The 14901-nt window shown below is 51.2% G+C and overlaps 1 protein-coding gene across 1 annotated transcript in view; it reads right to left on the reverse strand.

The window, feature by feature from the left end:
• Positions 1-6873: 6873 nt before the first annotated feature.
• TNPO3 (transportin 3) overlaps positions 6874-14901 on the reverse strand; it is a 36414-nt gene continuing 28386 nt past the window's right edge. The window contains exons 19-23 of the mRNA XM_033162532.1: positions 13392-13548; positions 10650-10817; positions 10031-10143; positions 8248-8340; positions 6874-7082 (exon numbers count right to left, since the gene is read on the reverse strand). Coding sequence (XP_033018423.1) covers positions 8280-8340; positions 10031-10143; positions 10650-10817; positions 13392-13548 — 499 coding nt within the window. The 3' untranslated portion in view covers positions 6874-7082; positions 8248-8279. The remainder of the gene's footprint in view (positions 7083-8247; positions 8341-10030; positions 10144-10649; positions 10818-13391; positions 13549-14901) is intronic.

Raw genomic sequence — 14901 nt, forward strand, 5'->3', positions numbered from 1 at the left:
TTGAGCTGGGTTGCAGAATGTAGCTTTACTTAAGCGTAAGTGCTGTAGCAGGGAAGAGAAGGCCCATACTCCCATCTTCTAGGAGAGCTGGGCACAAATGGGAGGGACCCCCAAGGGTCCGCTAGCCCAGCCCTCTGCAATTCAGTAGCCATGCGCTGCTGTTGGGCCTCAGCCCCAAAAAGGCTGAATCTGGAGGCTGCTCTGTGCCCCCTCCACCCCACTAGGTTGCATCGGTTGGGGCCAGACCTGCCTTGCTTGGTGTAGGCAAGCAGAAGAGGGAGTCTCTCCTCCAAGGAGCAAGTTTGGTCAAGTTTGAGACACTCCGCCAGCTCTGGCACTGGAATTCTTGACTTCCTGTTTGGAAGAGCGAACAGTTTTCAGTCCCGGTGGCTGCAAAGAGATGTTTGGGAGCAGGTTTGTGCGCCCCGAAGAGCCGAGGAAACTACCTGAAACGGGTTCTTTGTGGCTAAGGAGGCACCGCCACGTCTAGGGCCCTGCATGTAGCGCAGCCTTTCCCCACCTGGTGCCCTCCAGAGGGTTTTTGAACTACAACTGCCCTCAGCGTAACAGAACCAAGACTGCAGGTTTTGCACAATCTCAACAGGTAGCGGGAACTAAGCTTCTCAGGGCAGGAAACGTCTGTGTGCAAGAGGGTATTAGCCAGACTTTGGGGAAGGAAATATGCCTTTTTCTTTTGTGTTTTCGAAGCCTGGCGTTTGTACAGGGGTGGGGGCGGGGGGGGGGTTGTACATGCCAAAGCTTTGCAGGAACAGAATGCGCTTCCAGAAACCATTACCGGCCTTCCTTTACAAAAATCTTCTGACCGCAAAAGTGCTTGAATCCAGAGGGAGAGTGATGGGATTCGGGGTTGGGTGGGCAAGACCTCAGGGTCACAAAACTCTGCCTTCCTTGGCAAAGCGGAAGGGAAAAACCCATTCCATGGGGGAAAGCCTGAAAGGAGCCGGCGATTCTTTGCATTTGCCAACCTGCCCCACTGAAGCCACCGAGGTATTTAGTTTCCTGCCGCTCCCTCTCCCTCCGCCGTGGCGAGCCGGACGAGAACGTGCCCCTACGGCAGAGAGGGAGGGGTGCGTTGCAGTTCGCCACTGCCAAACTGCCGTGTTGCGTGGCCTCTGCCCGTCGGCGTGGGGCAGCTCGACCTCTGCCTGTGAAATAAAACATGTTTACTCCAATCTGCAATGGCTGACGAGTAGTTGACATGCCGTGGGAAACTTGAGAGCTCCGACAGGGCACCCGCGGCCGCCTCCTGCAATTCCGTGTCCGTCGCAAGTGAGAGGGGAGGGCGGCTGAGGTGGGGAGAATAACCACTGCAGGGATGGTACCTGGAAACAGCTTGGTTGGTGGGGCGGAGTCCCCCCCCCACAAGGCAACTTTCTCCTGCTCAGTAAAGGGACCCCTGGCCATTAGGTCCAGTCGTTGAGGTGCCCCCTCAATTGCCAGGTGCTTCATCGTTGGCTGTGGACTGTGATGTCAGTGGGTATACACAGTGCTTTTTTCTGGGAATACGCATACCCCTACACATTTTGCGAATCTTTGTACTTTTGTCCATTTACTGTATTCCACCCCCCACCCCACCCCGATTTGAACTATAAAATGGTGGTTTTCTTGAGGCAAAATGAGAGTAAAGGTAAAGGGAGCCCTGACCGTTAGGTCCAGTCGCGGATGACTCTGGGGTTGTGGCACTCATCTCGTGTTACTGGCCGAGGGAGCCGCGTACAGCTTCCGGGTCATGTGACCAGCATGACTAAGCCGCTTCTGGCGAACCAGAGCAGCGCACGGAAATGCCGTTTACCTTCCCGCCAAAGCGGTACCTATTTATCTACTTGCACTTTGACGTGCTTTCGAACTGCTAGGTGGGCAGGAGCAGGGACCGAACAACGGGAGCTCACCCCGTTGTGGGGATTCGAACCGCCGACCTTCCGATCGGCAAGCCCAAGAGGTTCAGTGGTTTAGACCACAGTGTCACCTGCGTCCCTAATTGGAAAGGGAAAGGTACCCCTGACCATTAGGTCCAGTCGCAGACGACTCTGGGGTTGCGGCGCTCATCTCGCTCTATAGGCTGGAGGAGGCGTTTGTCTGCAGACAGCTTCCGGGTCATGTGGCCAGCATGACTAAGCCGCTTCTGGCGAACCAGAGCAGCGCACGGAAATGCCTTTTACCTTCCCGCCAAAGCGGTACCTATTTATCTACTTGCACTTTGACGTGCTTTCGAACTGCTAGGTGGGCAGGAGCAGGGACCGAACAACGGGAGCTCACCCCGTTGTGGGGATTCGAACCGCCGACCTTCTGATCAGCAAGCCCTAGGCTCTGTGGTTTAACCCACAGCGCCACCCGCCCAATAGGCCTTACCAAAAGCACAGCTTCTCCCAACTTTGCAAACCACCCCTCCTTAAGATGTTTACATCTTGGGATAAGCCGAGATGCACCCCCATGCAAGACATGGTGCCCAAAGAGTGGGCACACCCGTGTGTTTTTTTTAATCCCAAGGAAATGCCTTAAGGCGATTGGAAGCTGGCACAGTCTGCACTGAAGCATGGTGGTAAACACACACCGAGAATGTGATCTTTTGACAGGACAAGGTTCGGGTTAATAAATACAGGGTTGGGAGTGTTGACGGGGAGAGCAGGGGTAAGGACTTTAAGGAGATAGAATGATAGTATTGCAAAGGACGCCCGAGGGTCATCTAGTCCAACCCCCTGCAATGCAGGAATCTCAACGAGAGCATCCCTGACAGATGGCCATCCAACCTCTGCTTTAAAACCTCCAAGGAAGGAGTCGGTTCCGCTGTCAAAACAGCTCTCGCTGCTGGAAAGTTCTTCCCGAAGTTTAGCTGGCATCTCCTTTCTTGTAACTTGAAGTCACTGGTTCGAGTCCTGCCCTCCAGCGCAGGAGAAAACAAGCTTGCTCCATCCTCTTGTGTGACAGCCCTTGAGATATTTGAAGATGGCTCTCATATCTCCTCTCAGTCTCCTCTTTTCCAGGCTAATCATGCCCAGCTCCTTCAACCGTTCCTCATCAGGCTTAGTTTCCGGACCCTTGGATTATATTGGTCACCCTCGTCTGCACACCTTGGAGGAAGGTGGAAGTAATGTGCGCATCTCAAGAACAGCCTCTTCTCTATTGAGACGCAAGAAGCGATAGCTTCCTGGCATTCCTTGAGCGTTAAGGGGTGCAAAGGAGAGCACACACATTCTTGACTCAACATGCCTTCCTTGACATTCACACAGCTAAATCTGCACTTGATCAGTAGCCGAGTTCTCTCTTGCCTCGGATTCCTAGAGCAGCCTTCCTCAAAGCTGGTGCTCCCCTCTAGGTGTCCTGAACTACAACTCTCCCCAGAGCAGGTGCGCTATAAACTGCCTTGCAGTTTTCTCAAACAAAATGAGGCACGAGTTTATTTTACGCAACCAGCACAAGCCACCGGGAGATGGGGCTGTGTTGGGGGCAGCTGCTCGCTCGTCACAGCAGAGATGGGAGAGGATTCCCTTCCACAGCCAGGATGCCACCCCAAGCCCTTTCCCTGCCCGCAAATGGAACGACAGGGTGGCAAAGCCTCTTGCTGCAGCCTCTTTCCTGGGCTGGTTCAGTGGCACGATCCCATTCCTGCCTACTCTGAAGCAAGCTCCATCGCGGGAAGCTGCCTTATACAGGTGAAACTCAAAAAATTAGATTATCATGGAAAAGTCTATTTATGTAAGCAATTGTTTTCATTAGCGACTGGAGTTTAATATATGAGATAGACTCATGACATGCAAACCGAGATATGTCAAGCCTTTGCTTGTTATAATTTTGATGATTATGGCGTACAGCTGATGAAAACCCCAAAGTTGAGATTGGGGTTCTCATCAGCTGTACGCCATAATCATCACAATGATAACAAATAAAGGCTTGACGTATCTCGCTTTGCATGTCATGAGTCTATCTCATATATTACCGTGTTTCTCCTAAACTAAGACACCGTCTTATATATTTTTTCGCTCAACAAAACACAGTATGGCTTATTTTCAGGGGATGTCTTATTTTAACCGTGTCGCATCGGTACGCTGCATAGCCACGCCTCTCCAGGCTGTTTTAATGGGAGGTACCACGTCACTATGGCTTATTTTCGGGGTATGGCTTATTTTTGGGGAACGGCTTATATTTCGCAAATGCATAGAAATCCTGCTATGGCTTATTTTATGGCTATGTCTTATTTTAGGAGAAACAGGGTAGTTTCACCTTTTAAGTTGAATTACTGAAAGAAATGAACCTTTCCACAATATTCTAATTTTTCGAGTTTCACCTGTACATTTTGCTCAGTAATGTCTGCACTGACTGGCAGCCGCTCCCCAGGGTTTCAGGCGGGGAGTTTCTCCCAACTCCACCTGGGACCTTCTGCTTGCAAGGCAAATGCTTGGCAGCTGAGCTTGGGGCATTCCCCATGGAGTTTGGGGGGGGGGTCGGTCCTGATCCCACAGAAGCCTAAACCCCCAAATCCCCCTAGCTCGGGGGGGGGGGAGAGATTGAGGGGGTCACTGCCCACCCAAAACAAGCAGGAACTGAGCTGTTTTATCCAGTGGGGCAAAGCTGCTGAAAGTAACACCGGTCCTGAGAGATCTACATTGGCTCCCAGCACGTTTCCGAGCACAATTCAAAGTGTTGGTACTGACATTTAAAGCTCTAAACAGCCTCGGTCCTGTATACCTGAAGGAGCATCTCCACCCCCATCGTTCAGCCCGGACACTGAGATCCAGCACCGAGGGTTTTCTGGGGGTCCCCTCACTGCGAGAAGCAAAGCTACAGGGAACCAGGCAGAGGGCCTTCTCGGTAGTGGCACCCGCCCTGTGAAACGCCCTCCCATCAGATGTCAAAGAGATAAGACAACTACCAGACATTTAGAGGACATCTGAAGGCAGTCCTGTTTAGGGAAGCTTTTAATGTGTGATATTTTAATGCATTTGATTTCTGTTGGAAGCCGCCCAGAGTGCCTGGGGAAATCCAGCCGGATGGGTGGGGTACAAATAATAATAATAATTATTATTATTATTACTCACTACAGCAAGCCAACTGCTAGAAACACAGATATAGTGGTATGTTGGTTCTCTAATGGCTTGGCTCCCGAACACCGCAAACCTGGAAGTAAGTGTTCCAGTTTGCAAACGTTTTTCAGAAGCCTCACCTTGGTTTTCGAACCGTTTCGGGAGTCGAATGGACTCCCGGAACAGGTTAAATTTGAGAGCCAAGGTACCACAGTATATACGCGAATTCCAAATGGATTGCCACAATGGAGTGTCCAGGCACCATTTTCCCCCCTGCAATGAAATTTGCTGTTATTCCATTTTTATACCGCTTTATGTTTTAAAGAACAAACCTCAAAGCGGTTTGCAGCACATTCAAAATGAAACAGTCCCGAATAAAACTAACTCAAGCTTCAAGGGAAAACGTTTCAGTTCCTTCTCTAAGTGGCGTTTTGCTTCCCCCGGTCGCCAAGCTGGCCTCCAGAAATCTCCGTGTGGCCGCAATAGGACACGAGCCACTTGCAAAACTGTGACTGGCTTGTTTCGAACACGGGGCTGGACAAGGCAGAGGCATGAATTCGTGCAAGTGATAGAGGGAAGAGCGCACAGACCCACACGGAACTAGCAGTCGATGGGGCGGGGGGGGGGGGGGAGCTTCTCTAAACTCAAGGAACGGGCTGCCCTGTGCCCTCCAGAATCCTGCGATGGTCAAATCCTGGAAGGCCGTCGATGAAAGGGACAGACAGGAGGCATGACGTAAACCGGAAACCCCAACCGCTCCCGCAAGCCCTTAGGGCAAAAAGGCTACTGGGACAGCTGCAGTTTCAACTTTTTCATCTGTTTTTATTTCTTTTCTCTTTTTTTGCATGTTTTTTTTTTAAATTTTAAATCTTGTTCTCGAGATGGCTACAACACCAGACGGAACAGCACCCCCCCCCCCCATTTCCTGCCTCAATGTCTGCGTGGGGCCCGCGACTCCCTCTCTCTCTCCCCCCCCCACCGGAGTCGCTGCCGGGATCGGTTTTAACGAAATAGCCTGCCCCCCCACCCCCCTCGGTCCTCCAGAGCCCCCCCACCCCTCCCAAGAAGCCCCCTCCCACCCCTCCAAAGCGGTTTAAAAAAAAAATCCCAAACAGATTTAAACCAAATTTTTCAAAAAACCCAAATCAACTTTTAAAAAAGAATATATATATATATATAATATAATATATATTATAACTGTTTTATCAAAGTAAGCAAACACGTTTTGGGGGGGGGTCTAGGTTTTCCCTAAGCCTCTCTCTGCGGGCAGGGGGCTGGGGAGTTGCTGGCCCTTCCCTGCCAACCCCCCCCCCCAAGACCCTGGGACCCCACCCGATCTTTCCTTTGGGACTCAGGGAGAAGGGGAGGCAGAGCTCTGGAAATCCGGAAGGTGGGGCTTTGCAAAAGAACAACAACAACAACCCTGGACTAAGCCCCATCGCCCCATCCCCTGCAGGGCAGACTATTGGGTTTGTTAGATAGGTGTTTGGTTTCTTAATCCCGAATGGATCCTTAAGTAATCATTTCATTTTTCATTTCACAGAAAGTTTACTACTTTGTTTTGCATTTTCCCCATCTCTCTCTCTCTCTCTCTTTTTTTGCTTCCAGGCAAATTAGTTTTCTGTTGTTTTTAAAACATTTTATTACTATTTTCCTTTTCATGGTTTTTTTTGTCTTTTCCCCCCTTTCTTTCTTTCCCTCTTTCTCTCTCTCTCTCTTTTTTTTTTAAAGCAAGTCCATCTGAAAAAGCAGACTCCCCCTCCCCTCGCGATGCCGTAGGTCAGTTGCAGCCATCGATATTCGCGGATAAGTTGTGCCCCCCGGGATTTTATGGTTTTTTCGCGTTTTTATCTCTTTTTCTCTCTCTCTCTCTTTCTCGCACTCACAAGCAGGAACTTCACCGACTCGTTCTCGCGGCAAAGTGTCTCTTCCGGATTGGCGGGACACAGCAGAGCGAGTCAGAGCCCTCAGCCGCCATGAAGTTTGCTGGTTGTGGGACACTGTCTTGGTAGTTTTATTTCCTCTTCTGAAAATAAGACATTCCTGGAAAAGGGGGGAGGAGGAGGAAGGAGGAGCCGTAAAAAAAGGCAGAGGAGGAGAGGCAGTGTTAGAAACTCAGATATATCATCTAATCGCCAAATGGCAATTAAACCTAGGCTGCGGTTGCCAAAATATGTATGTTCAGGTTTCTCCCTCTGATAGGATTATTATTATTATTATTATTATTATTATTATTATTATTATTATTATTAGTTGTACCTCCACTTATGTATCCCTCTGGATACATAAACTTTGAGATGCAAACACAGCAAACCCGGAAGTATTTTTCCAGGTTTCGCCATGCACGCATGCGCAGAAGAGCTCAATGCACATGCGCAGAAGCGCTAAAATGCACCGTGTGCAGAAGCGGTCCTCCGGTTGCGAATTCCTCGGGATGCGGCCAGACCTCCGGAACGGATCCTGTTCGCAACCGGAGTTACCACTGTATTACTATTAATTTAATTTCTATACCGCTTTCTTTTATAAAGAACAAATCTCAAAAGCAGTTTACAACACATTCAAACATCAAACAAAACAATCCAGAATAAAACTAATTGCAGCTTCAGGGAAAATATTTCAGGTCCTGCTCTAAGCGACGTTTTGCTTTCCCCAGTTGCCAACCAGGCATTCAAAGATTGCCATGTGGTCACTACTGGGTCCACGCCGGTCGGAAAACGCGCCTGGCTAAGTTTCGAACACTGGGAGTCAGCATGTTTTCTGCATCAAGAATCTCACAGGGACACCGGAAGCTGCCTTGTGCTCAGTCATCAACCCCTGGTCCATCTAACAAACTCAGAATTATCTACACCAGGCGATCCAGCCTCTCAGGCCTAGTGGGCTGCAAGAGTCCTTTGACACACAACTTGTAGGCCACACACAATCCACCCCACTCCCTGCCACACACAGCCCCTTTGGGCTGGTCATTAACTGAGGGGGCATGGATCTGTTGGAAGGGGACCCCCGAGAGCCATCTAGCCTGACCCCCTGCAGTCCCTGTCAGGCGGCCACGGGCTGTCAAACTTGGCAGCTGGCAGCAGAGCCTCCATGCCCGGGGCAGCGCATCTGGCCAGCGGGAGGAGGAAGGCACCATATTCAAGCCACTGGTGCCCGCCCCAAACTTCTCTCCACATGCACAGGAAATTAGGAGGAAAAGGGAGAATCTGCTCACCTGGGAGACAGGCAGAGTGAAGGAGGCACAGGCTACCGGAACAATCTGGTGAAGTCCCTCAAAGCCCAGCAAACCTGTTTGCACTCCTCGGCGCTGCAGGAGGAGAGAGGAAAAGAGAGAGGCGGCCGTTATTTGGGGAGGGAAAGAACAAGCGCTCTGCGCGTAGCCAGGAACCATGCAGCCACACATTGCGGGGTGAGGCACCAATGGCCACCAGTGGACCTGGGCTCAAAGGCCGGCTTTCTGCGAGCGAGCAAACCACGCAGAGACGGGGAGCAGCCGAGACCTGGGACGGCACTAACGGAGCTATGTCCAAATCCCCAAGCAGCTACAAAACAAACTGGGTAGAAAACTGAGGACCAGAAACTTGAGTCAGAGGTTAGGGAACTGGGCGGAGGTGTGTATAAATCAGTGTTGATGAAGCTCAGGGCCAAATGTGTTGCGTGTGCATGTGCAGAAATAGCCTGCTTAGCAGGCCACGTGCTCCCGGAGGAAGCCTGGAATTCCAGTGCCCAAGATGGAACCCACTGAGCTCCCTCCTTTACTCGCACGCAGGAGAAAGGCTACCAAGGGATCCCCAAAGACCGGGGCACCCTGCCCTCCGCCCGCCAGGCTCTTGTTGAGCAAGCAAAGGTTCACAGGAGCCCTGCATAAACCACCTGCCCCAGCTGGAGGAGGCCCCGAATGCCGCGGGGTGGGAGGAAAGCCCCACAGGCAGGCAGGCTAGGGTGGCACTTGGGTGCCGAGACGTTTGCCAAACTGCCTGGCAAGGCGTGGCACGGAGGAACGGGCCAGGGCTTGCTTCAGCACACACCCACACCCAGGGCGAAGGGGAGGGAGCCCTGGCAAAGCTGCAGGGCCTTGGAAGCAGATGGTGCTGGGCATGGGCCTGCCCAAGACAGTCACCCTGCGCTGGCAAAGGGCGCAGGACTGGGGCCAAGCAGCCTTGCGGTTTCCCCCTCCCAAAAGCCGCACAACCGGACTGGCAGGACCAGAAAAACTCGACTGGCAACTGGGAGGAAAGAGAGAGAGATCCCAGTCAAGGGACACACCGACCCTGCAACCTCCTGGCAAAGAAGGGTTTTCCTCCACAGTTGGCACAGAGAGAAGGGCAGCTCCCAGCATCACAAGCATTTAAAAAAAACTTTTTAACAGGCATAACACACGCGCACACACAAATTGAGATAGGGGACCCAGTGAAGGCCTCCGACTCACACAATCCCCAGTGAAATGAACGGCTTGTGATCCGCACAAGGATCATAGTTTCATGAAGCCCACGAGCGAAAGCTGCTTAAGGAGGTGAAACGTACAATCGGAGTTGGAAGGGACCAAAGGGTCATCTAGTCCGTGCCTGTCCAACTGGTTGACATCGCTGGTTGTCCCTGGTCTATCCCAAAAAGCTCAACAACTCTGATTGATCTCTCCCCCTAAAACCGGCTCACCCCTCCCAAAAAAAGCTCAACATCTCTGGTCAATCCAATGGGTAGATCACTCCCAGTTTATTTATAGTGGGAGTAGATCGCAGTCTCTTGGAAGTTGAAACAAAATAGAAAATTCTTTCCAGTAGCACCTTAGAGACCAACTGAGTTTGTTCTTGGTATGAGCTTTCGTGCGCATGCACACTTCTTCAGATGTTCTTGGAAGTTGGACACCCCTGATCTAGTCCAAGGAATCTTGCTGTGTCTGATCACACACACCCCCACCCACTCATCCTTGGTACCCCTGCCAGACCAATCCCCCCCACTCAGCTCCCCCCGACAGCAGCCCTGAAGCCCGCACTGACCTCGTGACCTGCTTGTGGAAGTCTGTCAGCTGCTTGTGCGTCACCTGCACGGCTCCCCCCGATGTTTCCTTTGGTAAGCCCTTCAGCGAGTTCTCCAGCCAGCGGCAGAAGGTCTGTGGCAGCCACGGGGGGGGGGGGAGAGAAACGAGGGGGGGAGAAGGAGTGACTCCCAAGACAAGACCCTCCCAAGACTCCGCAGCAACACACAAAGCCTCGGGGGCTAGAGCATCTGCTTTGAGTGCAGAAGGCACCGAGCTCCATCTCCGAGTCCCCTGCCTGGAATCCCTGCCAGCCAGGGCAGGCCAGCGGATCCCCAACCTTTTGGGGCCACCCCGCACCCCTTAGTTCCCTAAGTTCATCCCCGGTGCCCCCCACCTTGACGCAAAAGAGCCATTTGCACGACCCGCCAAGGAAGGAGATAGCATAGTACAATTCAAAATGGCAAGGACTGGCTGCATGTTTGTTCAAAACCCAATTTTAATGCAATTGATCCAACAAAACTGAACTTGATCTAGCTTTTCAAAGTCCGGTAGTGTCAAGCTAGTGCCCAGAGGGAGGGCAGTGGCAGCTGTCCAGAGCTCTCCCCACCTGGAAGGCCCAGTCCCAGCTTCCTCCTTACCGGCCTGTCGACCTGCATGATCTCCCACAGCACCTCGGCCACGTCCGGCAGGGTGTAAGGCGGCAGGCAGAAGCAGCTGGTGTGCAAGAGCTGGCTCACAAGCTGCTGTCCCAACTGCGTCATCACCTGCGCAATGAGCTCCTTCCGCGCCTCAAAGTTCTCTTCGTGCTGCGGGGACAGAGAAAGAGGGACGCACTTGCGGGGGGCCCTCAGAGCTGCGGGGGGCTTCCCCCCCCTCAGACCATGGGCCGCTCTCGACACCCCACTTCTGCTCCAGAGGGCGAGACCATCCTCATCCCCCCCTTCTCTTGGGGGCAGGCAACCTTGGAGTCCCCCCATCCCACCCACAGAGTCAGGCCGCCTGCAAGTCAGGTCTCTCCCTCCTTTCCAAGGACCCTGCTTTTCTCCTTGGGCTAAACTTCGCCCTTGCTCTGGTTAACCTTCAGGGGGGGGGGGGCTTCCCTAGGTTTCTGCGATGGCACTGGTCCTTAACACCCTGCTCTGAATCCCCCCCTTCTCTTTTTATAAATTGATTTGTTCGGTTTTTCAGATTAAATTTTTACAGTCGCATATACAACATAGAAACAAGATTCCAAGGAATCTCCTGGACTTCCCTCCTCCCCTTTGTGGGTCCTACTGTTAATCATTTCCTCCTGCATCTTATACGATAATCCAAATCTTTTACCTCTCCATGGTGTCCAAAAGTCACCATTAAACTACAAGTGTAGTTCCAATCCTATTAACCATTTTAACTGTTTACAATGGTTTTTAAGATAAATTATAAAATTTCCCTATTCCCTATTAAAATTTTACATCTTCCTGATTTCTGGTTCTTCTGGTATGAATCCCTCTCTCACTTTGCTCAGAGGTTCTAGTTAGTCCTCACTTTTTAAAGGCCTCTGGGGAGCGGCCCTTTCACAGCACCGTGCTGAAGGATGTCTTATTGCTAGAGCAGTCAATCACAACCTTTTCCTGCTGCCTAGAATGGACACACAGGGGACTTCCTGTCCTACCTTGCTCTGGAGCTTCTTCCCTCTGTGTGTGACCAGATAAAAGGGCTAGCCATGCAACCATCTCTCTCTTGGACTCTTCCTCATAGACTCTCCTAGCTCTTAGGCAGCACATGGCTCAACCTTCACATAGGATGGAGCCCACAAGCAGGAAGTCTGAAAAGTACCATATTTTTCGCTCCATAGAGCGCACCTCATTTTTAGAGGAGGAAACAAGAAAAAAATATTTTTCTGGTTTTCCTTCTCTAAAAGCCCTGTTTTTTTGAGGATTAGCTAAAAGTTTTGCAGCTTTTTTGCAAAGGGGGAAAAGCAAAGAGGAAAAGCCCCGTGTTTATGGGGTTCAACTCACATTTCTGCAGCTTCTAAAGGAAAGGGAGCCTTTTCTACAGTTTCCAGACAGTTTATCTAATCAGCCAGTCAGATGTCGCTGGGGAAACAAACAACCTCCCCTCTGCGGAACATTCAACAATGGAGGCCTGGGCAAGGGGGCAGGGCTGAAAGGGAGCCGGGGACTCTTATCTCTCTCCCGACCTCTTGCTGATCAGCTGCTGAGCGGGGTCCTTTCAACAACCCCTTTTCTCTTTGTAAAATAAAAAGCATGATCCTCTTTTGGCCCCTGGGCAATTCAGCTCCAGGGACCACCATTTGCTCCATAAGACGCACAGATATTTCCCCTTACTTTTTAGGAGGAAAAAAGTGTGTCTTATGGAGCGAAAAATACGGTAGTTCAGACTTCTCTTCACTGTAACCACAAGATAGAGCCTGCCGTCAGAATTAGTGCTGTGAACTGAATGTGAGTAAAACTTTCTCCTTACTTTTAAAGAAGACCGTGTCATGTTATTATTATTTTAAGAGGGAAATAAAAGGGGAAACTTGCCAGGAACAATCCAGACTAGATTGCTTAATTAAAGGATTCTAACAAATCATCAACATGCTTCCATTAAGTAGCAAAGAGAATGTGCTCTGCTGGAGAGATCGTATCAAAACAATATATCCTCTCCTACCTTCTTTAACATTCCCACACGTGCAACAGATAGCGCTAAGCAAGGGCTTCTCCTGAGGCAAAGCTCGGCCGCAGAAGCTTGTTTCAGCATCAGGGCTCAAAGGCTGCCTCTGAGCACATGCAGAGTGCTGTTTCATGCACCACTGAGAAACTACAGCCAGCCTCTGCAATCTGACGTTTATAGGTACGAATGGCCAGATTCTAGAGCAGGCTCAAGGCCTGCCGCAGCCTTGACCAACACAGCAAGCTCCTGCTGATTTAAACTACAGCTCCCATCAGCCCCTGCCAGCATGGCTGCATGACAATGCAGCCGATGGCAACACAGGCAAGCCGTTGGGGGCTGATGGGAGTTGTAGTCCAAAGCTGCAGGGGAGTACAAGGTTGGCCAAGGCTGGCCTGGCAGCTGGATGGTGGGTCTTGACAGACAGCCCTCCCCCAGAGCCAGGGGGGCAGACTGGTTAGAATGCTGGACCAGGACCTGGGAGAGAAGGGTTCGAATCCCCACTCAGCCATGAAGCTGACAGGGTGACCTTGGGCTTGCCACAGTCTCTCAGCCTAACCTACCTCGCAGGGTTGTTGAGAGGAGAGTTACACATGCCACCTTGAGCTCCTAGCAAGGAAAAGTGGGATAATACCTTGCCCCCCCCCCAAAAAAAAACCCTCTGGGATAAAAAGCTGTGTGTCTTGGCACCCTGCATTAACACACAGCCCCTGCCACCCGCAACTCACGTCGTTGGAAACTCCCGTGTGGACGAGGTCACGCAAGAATTTCATGACGCTGCAGTTGGCATCGCGGTGGTCCAGGGTGGTGGCAGCAATGGCCCACTGCAGGATGGGGAGAATCACCTGGCTGCGCAGGAGGGTGATGGGGCTGCGCTGGATGAATCTGCGGGGGGAGACAGCATCGGAGGGTTAGCGCCCCAGAATCATAGAATCCTAGAGTTGGAAGAGACCACAAGGGCCATCCAGTCCAACCCCCTGCCAAGCAGGAAACACCATCAAAGCATTCCTGACAGATGGCTGTCAAGCCTCCGCTTAAAGACCTCCAAAGAAGGAGACTCCACCACACTCCTTGGCAGCAAATTCCACTGTCCAACAGCTCTCACTGTCAGGAAGTTCTTCCTAATGTTTAGGTGGAATCTTCTTTCTTGTAGTTTGAATCCATTGCCCCGTGTCCGCTTCTCTGGAGCAGCAGAAAACAACCCTTCACCCTCCTCTAGATGACATCCTTTTATATATTTGAACATGGCTATCATATCACCCCTTAACCTTCTCTTCTCCAGGCTAAACATACCCAGCTCCCTAAGCCGTTCCTCCTAAGGCATTGTTTCCAGGCCTTTGACCATTTTGGTTGCCCTCCTCTGGACACGTTCCAGCTTGTCAGTATCCTTCTTGAACTGTGGTGCCCAGAACTGGACACAGTATTCCAGGTGAGGTCTGACCAGAGCAGAATATAGTGGTACTATTACCTCCCTTGATCTAGACGCTATACTCCTATTGATGCAGCCCAGAATTGCATTGGCTTTTTTAGCTGCTGCATCACACTGTTGACTCATGTAAAGTTTGTGGTCTACCCAGACTCCTAGATCCTTTTCACATGTACTGCTCTCAAGCCAGGTGTCACCCATCCTGTATTTGTGCCTTTCATTTTTTTTGCCCAAATGTAGTACTTTACATTTATCCCTGTTAAAATTCATCTTGTTTTCTCTGGCCCAGTTCTCTAATCTGTTAAGGTCATTTTGAAGTGTGATCCTGTCCTCTGGGGTATTAGCCACCCCTCCTAATTTGGTGTCATCTGCAAACTTGATCAGGATGCCCACAAGCCCATCATCCATGTCATTGATGAAGATGTTGAATAAGACTGGGCCCAAGACAAAACCCAGTGGCACCCCACTAGTCACTTCTCTCCAGGATGAAGAGGAGCCATTGATGAGCACCCTTTGGGTTCGGTCAGTCAGCCAGTTACAAATCCACTGAATTGTAGCATTTTCTAGCCCACAGAGCTCCCGGCAGCCGGCTCTCCTTGCAGCCAGTGACTTCTCCTGCGTGTCAATGCCTACTAACAGTTCTTTGGATCGGGCTCCTAGATTCCCCCCAGCCCATTCCTGATTAGGGTCCCTTCCTGTGCCGAGGGCAGCGGAGCCGCAACAATAGCGACCCCCCATTTTTTGCAACCTGCTTCCTCCAAGGTTCAGAAATGCTGACCTTTAAGAGAGACACTGCCAAGCATTTGTGCTCC

Source organism: Lacerta agilis, chromosome 10 (assembly GCF_009819535.1).
Source record: "Lacerta agilis isolate rLacAgi1 chromosome 10, rLacAgi1.pri, whole genome shotgun sequence".
Classification (NCBI taxonomy): Eukaryota; Metazoa; Chordata; class Lepidosauria; order Squamata; family Lacertidae; genus Lacerta; species Lacerta agilis.